Source organism: Nomia melanderi, chromosome 11 (assembly GCF_051020985.1).
Source record: "Nomia melanderi isolate GNS246 chromosome 11, iyNomMela1, whole genome shotgun sequence".
Lineage (NCBI taxonomy): Eukaryota > Metazoa > Arthropoda > Insecta > Hymenoptera > Halictidae > Nomia > Nomia melanderi.
In genome coordinates this window covers 8,911,989-8,928,466 of record NC_135009.1, presented here as the reverse complement: position 1 = coordinate 8,928,466, position 16,478 = coordinate 8,911,989, and the positions used below count along the sequence as shown (strand labels likewise).

At 44.1% G+C, this 16,478-nt stretch overlaps 1 protein-coding gene across 10 annotated transcripts in view; it reads left to right on the top strand.

The window, feature by feature from the left end:
• Window positions 1–16,478, top strand: part of LOC116430589 (uncharacterized) — a 160,681-nt gene that overhangs the window by 106,366 nt on the left and 37,837 nt on the right. The window contains exons 1-2 of one of the 10 annotated variants that reach the window (XM_076372239.1): window positions 6,837–8,784; window positions 9,987–10,093. The exons of 7 other annotated variants lie outside the window; for them this stretch is intronic. In XM_076372239.1, the coding sequence (XP_076228354.1) occupies window positions 10,089–10,093 (5 nt within the window). In that variant the 5' untranslated portion in view covers window positions 6,837–8,784; window positions 9,987–10,088. Of the gene's footprint in view, window positions 1–6,836; window positions 8,785–9,986; window positions 10,094–16,478 lie in introns of those variants that run through there. 2 more of the 10 variants (XM_076372240.1, XM_031984961.2) reach the window with 2 other exon arrangements.

Here is a 16,478-nt window from a genome sequence, read left to right as displayed (position 1 = left end):
AGTTATGTTAAGTTTCTTTGGTTCGAGTGTTTAATTGTCCGCGTAACCGTAAACAATGAAGACATTGTTAAATTTTAGCCATTTCTGTGTTGGAAACTATTCGAAATGTACAGAGCGTAAAAAAATTAACGTTTGAGAACTGAACGGTTGAATCTGTGATTCAAGATTGATTAAACGTTGGAAAGCAGTGTGCAATTTCTCTGTTCTGAATGTTAATCCTTCCGTGCAGCTATAAACAATCGAGGCGTTGCTAAATATTGCCCGTTTCAACCTCGAAAATCATTTGTTTGCGGCGTAATGTCTACTTCCAAACCAGCTGCCCATTCGCCACACATAACGCGTTTACTTAAAACTCGAAATTTACCATTAATTTGAAACGTTGTAAACAAATCCATGGAAAGTCAGGTTTCCTAGTTGTCCGCTGATGCAAGCTTGTAGATTCACCCCCCGCGGTCGCGACCATTAATCTCTTTTGCGCCGTGTACAACCCTTGTCGCGAGTAATCGACGTTTTCCAGCTGCGTTTTACCCGTCACCGCGCCTCACTCTACCCTTGTCACTGTTGTTTTTTTATTTTCTCGACATTCGCAGACAAGGCGGACGGAGACGTGTCCAGCAGGAAATTTTGCTTGAATTTCGATCGCGCGAAGCTGCCCGCCCTGCATCTGTATTCCGGCACCGACGCTTATCTCGTCAGCGGATTTGCATAAAGGTTGACCCGCGAGCTTCTCCTTCGAGTTGTCCGTTTCCGGGCAACCGTCTGTGCTGATTATTCAGCTACACGGGTTATTAAATCCTAAATAACGCGACAACGGCACTTGCATTAACGTCGCCTGTCCTATTTCACTGCGGATGCACCGGTCACTGAGATGCGGGAGCTGAAAGTTATACGATTTATTGTTGTAACGGGAGAAAACACCATTTGAGAGTAAATCGATGGTTTCTCTTTCGAAGTAATGTTTTATATGTACTCTCTTTAACTCCGTGACTTATAATATAGTGTTGGACACACGAAAAAGTTTGAGATAGAAGTTTCGCGTGTGGTTGTTCCGTGTTCGAATGAAATATTTTCTTTTTTTATCAATTGTTCATGTCCATAGTGAACGTAGATATAGAAAGAATAGTTATAACCTACTCAATTGCGAAAGGAATCGCAGGGAAAGGGATTAAAGTATTACTTCAAGAGTAGCAAATAGTTGCCTCGTCGAATTCATCTTCCTCGCCACCTGCAAATCTCTTTCTTTCGCGAGGATTATTAATTTTGTCGAGCAACCAAACGTCACAGAAAACCACCTTAGGTGAACAAAAGCTTCCAAAGCTGCAGAATCCCGTGTTTCGCCAATAATCGCCAAGGCATTTGCGAAATACGCACAGGTGCGTCATCGGGGTGAACGCGACTCACGAAATTTCAGTCTTAAAAGATCGTGTTCCTATCAAACGAAGACCGGTAGGGCTCTGCCGCATAATTCAGTCATTTATCCAGGTCCCGCCTCTGATTCAAACGCGAGTAATCCGCGGTAACGCACCGGGGAACGAAGACATAAGCGAAAGTCGGACGCCGCGCCATCGTATTCTCGTCTCGTCGCACTTTTCACCCTCGATGATCCCGGCGCGCGCTCGCTGACGGAGTTCCCGAGGAACGTGTCTCATCGGTGGGAAGCCACTCAACGCGTCCCGACCTCAAAGGAGGAGGAAATTCCGCGAGCAGCCGTCGCGATCCCCAATTTTCCTTCTCTTTGTGCAAAATTTCTTTGCCGCGAAACGCGGCCACTCTGTTTCGCCGTACGCCCAACGAATATCTATCCCGGAAACGCGAGTTCTGCGCGGACCGGCGGTTGGGATTTCCTATCGGGATCGTAGACGCGCACCTGGACACGCGGCTGATCGTTCCCCGTATACGTGACGAGCATCCGTTACGCCGCTGAAAACGTTGTCGACGAACAGAGGTCGCCCGTTGCGGTCCGCGAAAGCAGAATATATTTTTTACATGGACCGGAATTTACTGTCGCTGACTGGTGAGAGCCAAGGCGAGTTGGGAAAACTTGTTTCAATAGTTTCGGTCAGGGAGTGGGAGACAGGAGGAGATGAGAAGCGTGTGCCGTGGATCGAGGCGAAGGGGGTTGTTCTGGATTAATAACTGCACTACAGATCTTCGTGTAGTTGTATCCTAGCGAGGGAAGGAACACGGAAACTTTTATGGAATTTCATTAGTTTTTACGCTGCCTTTAATCCAGTGGGTTCGTTAATACAGGAAATAGAGCAACTGTCTCGTCGCAGTTCGCTGATGGAAAATTCTTGGTTTATCGACTAGGAATCGGTTATCTATTGAACGACGAACACGCAAATGATTCGTTGGGTTAAGTATTTAACGGACAAGTTAATTTCCTTTCGGATCTCATAACTTTCTCGCGGCTTCTTATGTTCCACGGTGCTTGAAGGTTTGAAGATTCTATGAGAATGTATTCGTGGGACTTCAGTTGAAGTTAATTCTTCGATACAAAGTTTGCTATTCATCTCGCTGGCGAAATATCAATTGAAGCGAATTTGTTTAAGGTTTTCTCGCGAATTGATTCGATCATCCCCTGTTATCGGTTCTCGGAACCGAAAGAAAAAAAACGCCGCTACTCGAATTGCGTCGCGATGCCGATGGTTTGATAGGAAATTCCACCTACGGTCAATTTTCCGGGCGCCCGTCGGTCCTGTTCGTGTGCTGGCAGTGTCGGGATCGAATCCACCAACGAGGGAATTAAACGACGGCCACGGGGAAACTCGATTGCGGCGCCAGGCCGCGTACGTTCCCGTTAATTCACCGATCGTGGCCTGCCGCCGCCGTCCATCGATAATATTCCACGGTCATCGCGCGGCCGGCCCGACCGCGATTCTCTGTTTCAACGTTTCGCAGCTCGATTTCAATTCCACCCGTTCCTACACACAGAGCGTTCCTTAAAGAGTGGTACACCTGACAAGTTATCGAACCCGGAAACTTTAAACATTATGAAACTCTGTGGGAAAGTAGAGCAAGTCAAGCTTAATGCATTGCAGTTTTTGTTTCGTTATGAATTTCACTTTCAAAGTGTGAAATCACCCCTTGAAAAAACTCAAATTTTTCTTTCCTGTGGATTATCTTGAGAACGGTAAAAGATAGCGAAAAAAAGTTTCAACGAAAAACACATGGTTCTTTCACGTCCATAAAATTGTGGAATAAAATTTTTGAAAAATTTGCATTTTTTCGGGGAGTGGTTTCATCCCTTTGACGTGAATTTAGCGTAAAAGAAATTGCAATGTATTAGCTTTGAGTTACTCCACTTACACAAACTTTCATAATTTTCTTATTTTCCGGATACGATAAGTTACCTTCTGAGACGAAAGCGAATCTATGCAAAAGAAGTTGAAAATGTAGAATAGAATTTTCTTATTGGAGATATTTGAACGTTAATATTTGAACAATTCAATTCAATATTTCCACAAACGAAACAATAAGGTAATTTAATGAAATTGGGTAGACATAGATGAAATTAAATACATTGGCACTAGAATTTGAAAAAGTTAAAAAATATCTTTCCTACTTGCATTTAGTTCTTCGCATAGAATAAACGGAAGCAGTCGAATATTTTGCTTTGAGAACGATTCATTTATAAGTGGAAATGGTAGGTCATAGGCGGACATATTAGCTAACTCCTACTAAAAGGTATAAACCCTTAACAAACTTCTTACTGCGATTATCTCGAGAACACGATATCATATAAACAAATACGATAATATATAATAATAAAATACAATGTTCCACATAGAATGATTTCCATCTCAGCTGTGTATACCACTTCGGAAACACTCTGTATACATATATCGGTACCAATAAACGAACGGACACATTCGTGCCGGTGCAAAACCGAATTTCACTGAACCGCCTCGTTCTCCTTCCACCTTCCGACCAGAAAACGTGGGTAAAGGACTTCAGCCCGCAGTTGGACCGGGTCACCTGTGATCGAACAAGCCGAACTCCTTCCTCTTGCATAATATTCCCTTTCGGTAAGTGGAAGGATTCCGTTCGAGCCCCGGTATCCCCCCGATAAGTGGAGGAGTTTGATCCCGTTCGCCTCCCATCGAATTCCAAGCGGAATTTTTTTCAGTCCCGGGGAATCCTGGCCGTCTGGGGCGACGCACCACGCCAGACCTCTGAGCAGGAAGAAGAAAATCCCGATCTTTCCGTGTTTCGAGCTTCTTTGGGGCGGAATCCTAAAAACTACAGTAGATAAGATGCGGACGTTCACCTCGTGTTGGACAGGAGACGAGAAGGTTGTGGAATACGGGATTTAGTTTGGAAACTTGGTTAACCCTTTAACGGTGCTTACCGAGTATGCTCGTAATAGGAAAATGGCCGATTTTTGGGTAACGTATATAATTGTCATGAGAAAATGGAATTTTTGTATAATGAAAGGTATTCTTGTCGCCGTTGAAGGATTCTGTGCCCGTGGTGGCTGGGTCCACTGTGAATCGTATTCTTTCGTTCAAATCTTTGTATTTTGTTGAGCGTTTCTGAAAGGGAGGTTTGCTGAAATATCGAACACAATTCTTGTGTTCTCAAAGCGATATATTCGACTGATTTTCCTCTTATTGTAATTGCTGTCGAGTAATTCGAGAGTTCTAATCATTCTTGACTATAACAAACAACGCGAATTGAAATATAATGAAAGTCGATCTTTAAAAGGTTTCAGGAATTACAATCTCAAAGTTACTAAAAAAAAAGCCAACTCTCCCGTCGGATCGTTGTTCCAACATTAATTAGTCAACAGGTTGGGGTCAAGTTCGCCTCCATTCTCCGATGATGCGTCCGTTCGTTACGTTGTGTCGGGCCCGACGAAGTTCTGATTTACGGATATCGTCGCGTTCCATTAACCGTGGAATGGCAAATGCGGCGCGAGTCGCGGGGACGCCTAATTACCGGCGCCGCGCGCAGTGCAAAGTGTGCTCGATAAATTATTCGCGAGAGGTTCTCTAATGCCCGAGGCACTCTTCGTTTCAATTTTTACCCGGCCGTTCCGCGTCTCTTCTTCCCTGCGGGGTTTCGAATCATTAATTCCCGGACGATGACTCTGGCGGGCCCGTCGAATATTCACGCGACTGTCGGAGTGACACATAACACGTTAGATATTCAAACTGATTGTTCTTTGCGAATAACGAATAATTAATATATTCATCGTTCACAGTTGATAAATAATTTAAATTCATTCCTCGTTTTTTGTTCGTTACTTCGTAACGTAAGAAACGCGCATAATGTTGCCTTGCTATCAATCGAACTCTTGTAATTGCGAACGAGAAATGAGGAATAGTTAATAATGGGAGGTTCCCAAAACGAATAACAAAGAATAAAGGAATACTGCAAATATCAAATAACACGAATGACGATTCATTCCTTATTCGTTGTTATTAATCAAGTAACTACTCATAGTTTTATTCGAATAATGTTCAACATCGATCAAGACACTAATTGCATTCGAGGCCATTTCGCGTATAACCGAGGCGTAATATCTAGTCTCGGTCACCACGATAGCGAATTTATTGGCCAGAAGTTTCCTCGTTCGCGGCGGTGGCGAAAAAAACTACGACGGAAAGCCACTGCGAATCCGGGATGCGGAACAACACGCGAATAATCTCACTACGGATTTCGTTTAATTTCCACGTCGCGGCGTATCCGTCGATGAAATACCGCGTGCGGCTGTTTCGTTTATTAATCTTGTCCGGATTTTACTGCGATGGTACAGCGTCCGGCGGACGCAGAATCGTCGACGCGCGCGGAACGCCGATAGATAGACTCGCGTTTACTGCTGAATGAAAATTGCGGCACAAGCGAACGCGAATTTCGGCCTTTATCTACCGAAAACACGCGCCGTATTTCGTTGCTGTGAAATTGATCTTGAACTTTGGGGCCTCTCTGTTACATTACCAGCGAGTTTAATTGGAAGTAAATTTGCCGGAATGCGGAAATACCGCTGTTCTGTCAGGCGAAAGGAAACCATGTTATTATGTTCGGTATTGAACAAGGCGGTGAATTCAAAATACTTTGCAACGAGGCATTAAATTTCTATCGGTACACTTTTGCCAGAATAACCGCAGATACTCGAACAAACTACTACAGTATTTCTAAAGTCAACGTCAGTCTCATTAATAAATCACTGGCCGCCAGCCATCGATTACTAGAAACACTAGGAACATTCGAACAGGCGAGCATCGATCAGACATTCCTGTTACTATGAATTAATCATTAGAAACCTAAATTAGCATAGGGATTCAACGACGTTTAGCTTCATTCGCCAAGTCTGTTGTTTTATCGTTCTTTGGTTTCTGAATCTTGAATCGATACTGAGTCGCGATATCACGTTGAATTTGAACACTTGCAACGTTATCGAAAGGATTCGATATCCTCTAGTTCTGGAATGTCCTTAAAATTTCAAACTCTACAAGACATTTAACGATTGGAGGATATCCAATCTTCGTATCAAAGCATTCCCAATTTTTGCCTCTGCCACTAGATCATCAATCGGTTATTTCAGTTGATCAACTGACCAACTTCCAACTCAGACCTCCACCGATGCCAGTTGTTACCGAAAGATCAGTCATCGCGTCATCATTCCTAACAGCGTTATATAAACTATAGCATCCCTGACCATAACAGTCTCCCGCAAATCACGAAATCGCTCCGATACAGGGATCGAAGCTATCCCTACACGTGGCCCGGAGCTGCACACCCGTATTCGCAGTGAGATTTCGCGCGTCCCTGGCTCCGGTCGCGGTCCCATCTGCGCGCGGCCGCACACCCATCCGGCGGCGCCGGTTAATCGGCCCACCCGCCGCTTCCTCTCGGACTCGGCTGGAGCGTCTGCGCGGCTCCTCGGCCTCGCAGCCTTCCTCCGGTCACGAGATTCGAAACGCGGCCGCGGTCGAGCAAGTCCGCTCGCTGTTTTTGCAGTTCCACGTTCCGCGTCGAACGATCACGATCCTCCCGGGCGCAACCTCTCGCCGGCCCCGACGCTTTCTCTGCTAACTACGCGAGCCGAACGTTCTTCCCCAACGAACTTCGAATTCGTTATCGCGAGTTCACGCTTGGAAGAAGAATATCGCCCCGTGATCGATAGTTTTCCGAGTGATTCGGTGACGTTCGAATAATATCCCCCAGTTAGCTATCCGACCAAGAAGATAAGGATACAGTGCCAGTTCCCACTGAGGCTGAAAGTTTCAATAGCAGTGTTAACCGAGTGCTTGTTGGAGGAGTAACTGGACCATTGTTCGCGAATGCAACTTCGGTTAGTTCGCTGTGCTTTCGACTTGAATTAGACTGTGTCGTTGATGAAGAGACGCTCCCGGAGACAATGGATGAGACGCAGGCAAGAAGAAACACTGAAGCGGAAAAGGGAGTTCTGATCCTCGAGGAGTTAACCGACAGATGAGTATCGTCCCCCATCGACCGGCGATCGAGACCGAAACCCGCGCGCGTCGCCCGCGAGCACAGCCGCGCGCAGCGCGCGAGCGTACCAATACGACGCGCCGCGGTATCCCGAGATCCGTTTGCCTAGAGCAAACAAACGTCGCCGGATCGTGTGTGCCGTACGTGTGTGCGCGTCTGTACGTGTGTTTGTCGCGCGCGCACGGGTAGGAGGCGTGGGAGAGAGGATTGTTGTTCAGCCCGTATCAGAGTTTCGCATGGAACGGAACTGAATCGCTCGGAGCGGCGCGCAAAGCCTGCGAAGCCGCTAGGGGCGCGCGCCTTCAGCCGATTGGGGAATACGCTTGCCGACTCAGGGCGGCTCAAGACGAGAGAGAAACAACGGCCGTAGAATAGTCGCCATTGGCACGAAGCCGAGACTCTCGGACCGTCTCGGGAGCGCGGCACCTCGACGAACGAACAGCACCGCGAGGCTTCCTCTCTCACCTTGCGTTTTCTGTCGCCTTTTTCTTCGTCTCCTATATCTTGGTCTTCTTGTTCTTCTCCATCTTCGATTTCTACCATTTTCCTTTTTTCTTCTTCTTCGATTCCGTCCACAGCTTCCCAAAAAAACGCATCGATCGTGGCCCGTAAAAATAGCCGAACCTTGGCACGGAACCCCTTTCGATGCCAACGCTTTCGTCCTCTTTTGTTTCGTTCCGCAGCGTCACGCGCGATCGCCCGCGCGTCCTCTCCGACTTTGCTCTCTTCCACCCGCCGCTTCTTGCTTCTGGCTTCCCACCAACGATACAAAACGCATCGACTGCTCCCTTCCTATCCCTGCCAGCCAACGCCAGGTTCCAACGCTTTTGTGCGCGAGATATTGCTCACCGAGCCCGATCCTTTGTTCTACTCATCAACCCCCGCTTCCCGCTGCTTGTCATCGCTCCTGCCTGAAGAATATAATTATTCCCGTTTCCAGCGAACTTCCGTTCTGCCGTCCCGCTCGCGGAGACTGCGCTTCCACATCTACCTTCGCGATGCGCACCGTTTCTCGATCGCGATCCTCTTTTCTGTTACCTCGAACTGTTGGTTTTCTGTTTTTCCGTTTTTTTTTTCAAAAATTTCCGCGTTTTTCCGACAGGGTTTAGCTTCTCAATGGAAAGTTGACCTCTTTGCTTGTCTATTGGCTCGCGAACGAACGCACGGCGACGCGTTGCGCCGTTTGGATACACCATGAAGGAAAGATGCGTGGCAGGATTGCTTCTCCCAGTGTTCGCCAACGGATCCTCTGCTCACGTCGAGTGCCTTTCGATCGTGATCCTCTTTTCTCTGGAGTCGGAACTCGAGATCCTCTCTTGGCAAGTAGGTACAGGACGGTCCCCATTTATTCCGATTTCCAGGGGACCTTGTTTCTCTTCAAGATTTCAACTCGCTGACAGAAGGTTCATCCCTTCGTCTGTCGATTCGCGACCGGACACGTGGCGAAACGTTGTCGCATTTAGGAGTACTCTAAGCTGAAGACATCTACTGTACTAATGGCTCCTTATCCGCGTGCCGCAGTCTTGATCCTCTTTTCTCGAACATCGAAATTCAAACTACTCCACTGACAGACACGTGAACATCTTGCGTTTATCCCTTCTTTTCGTTTTTCCTTCGGATTTCAGCTTACCAGTAGAAGGTTAATCCTTTGGGGTTCTAAATGTTACTTTCTCACTATGGAATCTGAATCGAAGCTACCTAACTCGAACGCAGCTTAACATAACACTTCGCTAATCTATTTAACAACATTTTGTGACCACTTAAATTATGATAATACAGATACTTTCAATAAAACTTGAAACATACGCGATCCTATAAAAACAATTAAAAACACAGGCATTTGTCGATCCAAATGAGATCGTGGCATTTCACTCGCCATCTCGCTCGAAGTTACTCTAATTCAGTGTAGTTAGGGAACACCGATGACTCCCACAGGAATTCAACGCGTTAATCCCTCCATCTTCAACATTGACGGAATACCGTCATTTAGACGGAGATACCCTAACAAACGGAAGGCTCCCGGCAAGGTTGTTGCTCCCTCTGTTCGCCAGCGGCTCCTTGATTTGCGCTTAGCTGGCGGATAATTGCAGAATCCTGTTTCAGGAGGAAGAATATTTCCGCGCGCGGCTTCGATCGGCTCGTTTTATAAGCAACGCCTCCGCGTTCGGCCCCCATTAATCTCTACTAGAGATCCGCACGCGGAAAAATCGGCGGACGAGGATATTTAACCGACGAGAAAGCGGCTGCGGAACACGCTGAATTAACTCCCTGCCGCTCGTAAAAGGAAAGAAAGATGGCTCCGCTCTTTAACCCCTCCCGGCGGACCGCATAGAATTATCATTACTTTATGGCGCTTCTCTCGCATTTTTCCTTCCGTGATTCGTTTGCCGGATTCCGAGCCGCAGTGAATCACGCAGCCGCGACAATCTACGGATCCACGAGACTCCGGAAATTGGCTAGTCCGGAAGAGATTGGACGCCGGAACGTTTTTCACCCTCCGACTGGGTACTGTATGTTTCTCGTAGATCATCGTGGCGGAAAGAGGTGATGTTGGCAAGATGCTGCTTGGGAGAAAAGTTTAACCGGGAAGTTTATACCAGGTCGCTGAATTAGCAAATCTTGGAGAGATGATGTGAGTTTCAGGAAAGTGTTAGAATTAGAATTAAAGTTTGGATTTTGCTGAAAGAAATGTGAATTAGTGTTGATTGTTTCTGTATTATTATTACTAATACTAATTTCTTTTAGCAATTACTTTTACTAACTGTGAATACTAATTTATATACTTTTAGAATTACTGATACTAATATTAAGTTCTTTTAGTAATTAATTTTGCTAATTATTGACACTAATTTTTGTTGTATTTCTGTTACTAGTATTTACCAATACTATTTCCTTTTAGTAATTACGTTTACTGATTATTAAAACTACTTTCTATGCTATTACTGCTACTGTTACTAATAGTAATTTATTTCATTAATTATTAGTCCACCAATTTCTGTATTCCATTTTACAAATTCCATTAGCTTCTCCTAAAAAACATATCAAAGTTGAGCTCGTGTTCTATTCACGATCCTCGGAATTGTGACAGTTTTATTAATTCACCACGGAATAGTGTGACAGTCAGATCCAATAATTGGAGACCGCGGAGCACAAATGTATCCGATAATCTCCCTGAAAGTTCGTCGGTAAAAACTGATCCAGTTGTTACTATTCACAGATATCGGGACACAGTTGATTTATACTCGTGAAGCAACCTTTGGTTGCTCTGACATGTACGACAGACGTTACACATATGTCGAGAACAACGTTTCACGTTCGCTCCCAGCAGAACCTTTGCGTTTTTACCTCCGCGAAGTCCCCCTTTTGCAAAGTTCCCCGCGTAGAATCAACGACGCGTGTGAGGAGGCGTGCACGCGAAAGGAAGCGCCGTAAAATTGCGCGCAGCAAATATTTGCAAAAATTCGCCAAATGGATTAGAGAATTGCGCGTGATTCGTTCGTGCGTCGATTCGACGAGCTTAGCGGCGCGGAAACTCTAGAAAGGCAAACGAGCGGATAACTTCGCATTGACGATGGCACGAGGCAAAAAGGAAATCAAATTTTAGATTTTCAAATTACCAGATTGCCAAATTTTAAGTTGCCAAGTCCTCAAGTCTTTAAGTCCTTAAATTCTGAAGTTTCCGAATGATCAGATTTTCAAATTAGCAGGTTTTCAAAATGTTAAGCATTCAAATTCTCAAGTTTTAAGATTCTCAGAGTTTCAGATATGCAAATTTCTAAACTTCTAAATTTTCAAACTCACAAATTCTCAAACATGCAAACAAATTTCCAAATTTGTCGAGTTATACCGCTGTCAATGCCAAGCATATCACTTCGCATTCAAAAGATAGCGCAACCATCGAACTTTCAATAGTTTCCAGTCGTCCTCACCGTTCACCGTCTTGTTTTCCACCGCTGGACTGTTTCGCCTCGCGCAGATGAGCCCGGAGAACGGAACTTTCAACCGAATAAAAGCTACCACGGAGCGAGAACGAAAGAAGAGATACGGTTCTTCGTTTCCCTGATGCCGGAGGACGGGATTAACGAGAGAGATGTGTGTTCGCGCGAACCCGTCCGATGGAATTAGCAAGACGCAGTGCGGGAGAATCTTCAAGACGCGATTTTCGAATGGATGACGCGCGGAGGAGACGCTGAATAAGATAAGCAAATATTTTCCGTGCTACCGACGCAGCGGAGAATCTGAGTAGGAAACCTTAAATGGTTAAGAGCGCGAACACCGTCACGGGGGAGGAAACTACCCTTCGCCGCGCCTTTTTCCCTGTGAAAGCAGCTTTCACGGAAACTCGTAGGACGCTGCCGCGTTTTATTGCTGAGATTGATTCAATGTGTTTGTTAGTTTCCATATACACCGCGCAGGATCTAGATTTTCCGTGATTTCTGTTATTCAGAGTTTTAACACATTCGAGCTCGCAAGTAATTTACTGAACGTGTATGAATATAGAAAATATTTTTCCTTGTAACAATATGTTTATTGTGTCGATAAATAATATTTACAAAAATGGTACAATACACCTAAACGTACAAAAAAAGGGATGACAAAAATATAGGGTCATTTATAAAAATCTAAAGCTCAAACATTGAAAGAATCTGGTCGCTCTACACATGGGAACCGCACTTAATACTACAGATAATGTTTACAAAGTTAGTTACTTATTAGACAAGTTAAACTAAAGCTTATTACACAAGTTAAACGTGAAACGTTTATGTGGGAACTTGAATAAAAGTTTAAACTGAACGTTTTCTTAAACTCATTTTATGTGGCTTGTTCCAACGGCATAAACCTAACTTTCTGCTAATACCAATTTCCTAGATTAAACAAGTTAAATACTGATTAAAATCGTACCTCAATGCATTGCTAACAAAAAAATCTGCCAACTTTTTCCGGTACCTGATACATAACACAACTATGGTATTAATACTCATTATCAACTAATGATCTAACTACTAAAAATAGCTGAACGAATTTTCAGTTAGTCGCTAAGAAAACCACGGGGCCAAGCATTAACTTTAATGTCTATATCTGGTAGCTATCGAATCGATATCTGAAGAATTTAAATTTTAGGCATTCGAATCTCGAAATGTCGATGGAATACGATTCCAAGGTATTCGCGGAAATATTGGTGAAATAGGGGACAGATACCATAGGAAATGAACGGTGTATGTATAAAATATGTGTATATACCAGTATATCGGATAACGTAGAATGTTCTCAGCTAAAAATGCCGGAACGTTGAATAACATTTATTCGATTCGAAGCCCCGTTTTCGAAAGAAACTAGTCCGGACGAGATCCTCCGTTATTCGAACGAACGCAGGTGTTCTGGAAGAATTGTATTTCGCAGGTGAAGTTGCCGCATGTATGTATAATTTGAAATTTAAACGGTTCTCGTGCAAATTCCGTTTCATTCGCACGTACCGATGAGTGTCCCGTATTGTTCCGCGACATTTTCTAGCAGTTCGATCACGTCCGAACATCAGATTGCTTCGGTGATTATTCGAAGCGAGAAACATTCTCGAACTCCCTGTTTCTGACCAGTGCGTGCAAATTGCAATTCGTTCCGGCGATTCTCGGATTCCTCGGGAACGGTCCGTGCACGCAACAGATCAACGCGCGATCATTTATTTAAACGAACGCATCGGACGAGAACGAGTCAAAACGTTGTTCGCGTCCCGTCCCCGCTGGGTGAACGGTTTTAATCCACTTCCGTTTTAATCGAGCTCCGTTTCGCTACACGGTGCTCGGTTCATTATTTTCAGGGTGCATTTTGATCCGTGGGCGGTCGGCGAATCGTTCGTTTCAAACCGATCGATGATCCGAAAGTTATTTTAATGAAGCCGGGCTCTTCGAGCGAGATGCTTTCTGGGAAATATTCACGCAACTTCCTTTGAACTTGTAAAAATTGTTTCAGGAGAAGTTTCAAGAGCGAAAGGTGTAGCAGAGGAATTCTTAACTTCGATTGAAGCACTGCATTTGAGTGCAGTAAGAATATACAAAATTATAAATAGTATATTGTTAGTAAGAGTGTACTATTATTAGTTAGATATTCAGTGACCACTTACTGTGATACATGTAGGCAATGTTTGTAGTAATTAGTAACGAAGTAAAGTGTAGCAGAAGTATTTTTAACTTTGAATGAAGCACTGCACTTGAGTGCAGTTTAAAAATACAAATGATTAGTAATTTACTAGTGGTAAAAGTGTGCTATTATTAGTGGAATATTTAATAACTACTTATAATGTCGTATATAATAGGAAAAATAAATATTTATGCGAATTAATAATAAGAGTAAAAAGTGTAACACAGAAATTCCTAATTTTCAACAAAACATGTATTTTACGAATGCAACAGGATTAAACAAATTATTAATGCATCATACCTCGCACATTCAACTATCTCGTACAACAAAAATTTCATAGTTAAACTGAACATTGTTAAAATGAACTTCTGGTTGCCTGGATCGACGAAATATCCCACCGAAATCTGAAACTCGACGACCCAAACGCGTTTTTCCGCGCTGGCATCCGCGATTGATCGAGCGGCATTAATTTCTCGCGTGCCGCGAACCCCGGGTTTGCGTAATAATTGATAGATCACCAGCTCGCTATCACGCATCGGTCCCATTTCCGTTCCCGCGACCGTTTCTCAGCTTCCGACGAAATTATCCCGGGGAAAGCATCCGCGAGCCGTGGATCCCACCCTCGCCCTCCGTCGAAATATATTGGCTTGGTCGAAAAGTCTCGTCGCATTTCTAAATGAAGTTTAAAGAAAAATATCGCTACGTTAAATTAAACTACATTGAACCGTTCCACTTTTCCTTGGGAAAGTTTCTATCGCTTTTTACTTCGCTTGTTAGCAATATCTATTATTACGTTACCAATAACAACGCCACATCGAAACCATTAAACAAGTAATGCCGTTTCTTATACACGATTTCGAAAATTACTCTAATACGAACGTCAAGATGAACGTGCAATGATAGCAATGCGATGCAATTAAATAGTTCGATACTACATGGTTTCCATTTTGTGTATTTTTCTGCGTGAAATCGTGCCGCGTTCATATTAAAAAATCCACCGGGAAATGGGTAGAAGTTGTACATAAGTATAATAAATACGTCGACAATTAAACATAGATGCAACCATTAATTTCTTACGCTAGAAGTTTTACGCTTACCACAAGAAAACATAAAACTACTCAGAGTGATCCAGTGCAACAAAATTTTCCGACCAACGTAATATTTCACGCGGATAATTCCCTGCGAATAGATCTCCACGTCCTTCTCGCTCGCATTCGGAATATCTTTGTCCGTCTTGCAGTCCCTCCCACGCGATTCGATACTCGTTATTCCGGCGGGCGCGTTTGCCCCGTCCACTATCGCCGGTGATTAAATTATAATGAACGCCGCCGCGCGAACGGAATAATTGCGAAATTCTATTCGATATGATACAGACCGGCAATGTTTGATACTTTTGTACGGTTGGAACGATGACATCGGTGGTAGTGACGCACACGGCCGCCGAAAGGGTTGAACGACGCTCGCCGAACGCACGCTTAAATACGCGCCAGCAATTGCGCCGATCAGAAAAATCTGTTTGATCGATGCGCGCCACGTCCGAACAAATCCGCAATAACAGCGACGCGGTGCACCGGTTAATTAGATAAATTGATTCGTTAAATTAATAAACATCGCAGCCGGTTGCGGTCCGAGACGCGGGGATACGCGGCTCGGGTTTCGCCACTCTTTTAAATTAATTGCTGGGGAACGGGACGCTACGTCAGCGAAATCCGTGTCTACTGGGTGGCACGCGTTCAACGGGACCACTGGATCGCCCTCTTTATTTACGGTCGCCCGGCAAACATCGCGAAAGGTTTCGTTTTACAGTGGAGCATCGATCGCGCCGAGTTTTCCTTGAGTTGTCCTGTTTAAATGGAACAGCGGGGTCAGCGAATTTTTGTAGATCTTCGGATGGGTGAAATAGAAGCATTTTGGATTCGTTGTTTTAGAATTATTGGGAAAATATAGATAGTTAACTGGGGAATCATTGGGTAAGGTGATTTAGTAACACGTAAGGTAAAACATAAGTCAGTTGAATTTTAAGTAAGAATACTCTTGAAGTTTGTATTAATGTTGGGAACACTCGATTTGACTGATTGGTGATTTAGTGCTGATGGAACAGTATTTGTGTAATTGATTCTCATACTTTTGCCACGGGTGAGATGATAAATTTGAATTTTAATTCAGACCGATTTATGTGTCGGTTTAATTTAATTGTTAATTTATGCGTGCGTTCGGAATGCTCGTTCGCGTCCATGCAATCGCGAAGTTTCGTGATAAATGGCGTTCGTAATTCGTCGCTCCGTGTATTGCAGCGTTGTAGGTTTATTATGGTAAACCATGCTTCTTAGTTTCCTTCATACACAGAAGTCGGCGGGCTCGTAGATGGAGCTAAAAGCCAGGAGCAGGTTGCGTCCAATCTACAGTTTCCTCACGTGCGAAATGGCCGCGGGGAAATGTATTATCCGGTGTTACACTTGCAACCCCGGTATATGAACAGGACACCCGTCATATTGAAGCCATACCCGTTCCCGAATATTCAGTTGTACATCTCCTAAAGGACCCTATAAAATTCAGCGGAGAAACGCAGCGCGTGTTTTCGACAGTAAATCCTAACTCGCATCCCTTAAGTACGGTAAAACACAGCAAAATTAGCGTTTAAATAGTAAAATGTACGTTTACGCAGCAAAATATTCGACAAATAATCAGGACATTAATAATCTTGAAGGACTTGACAACAAACACTCGATTTAACGCATTTATGATAGACACAAGTGTACAGGATATAGAAAAATGTTTGAAAACTTCAAAAATCCAATTACCTCATTTTCATTTTATTCAAGCTCTTAACGAAAGAGATTAATTTGAACTCCACTAGATTACTGAAAACAGCGTTCGTTCCA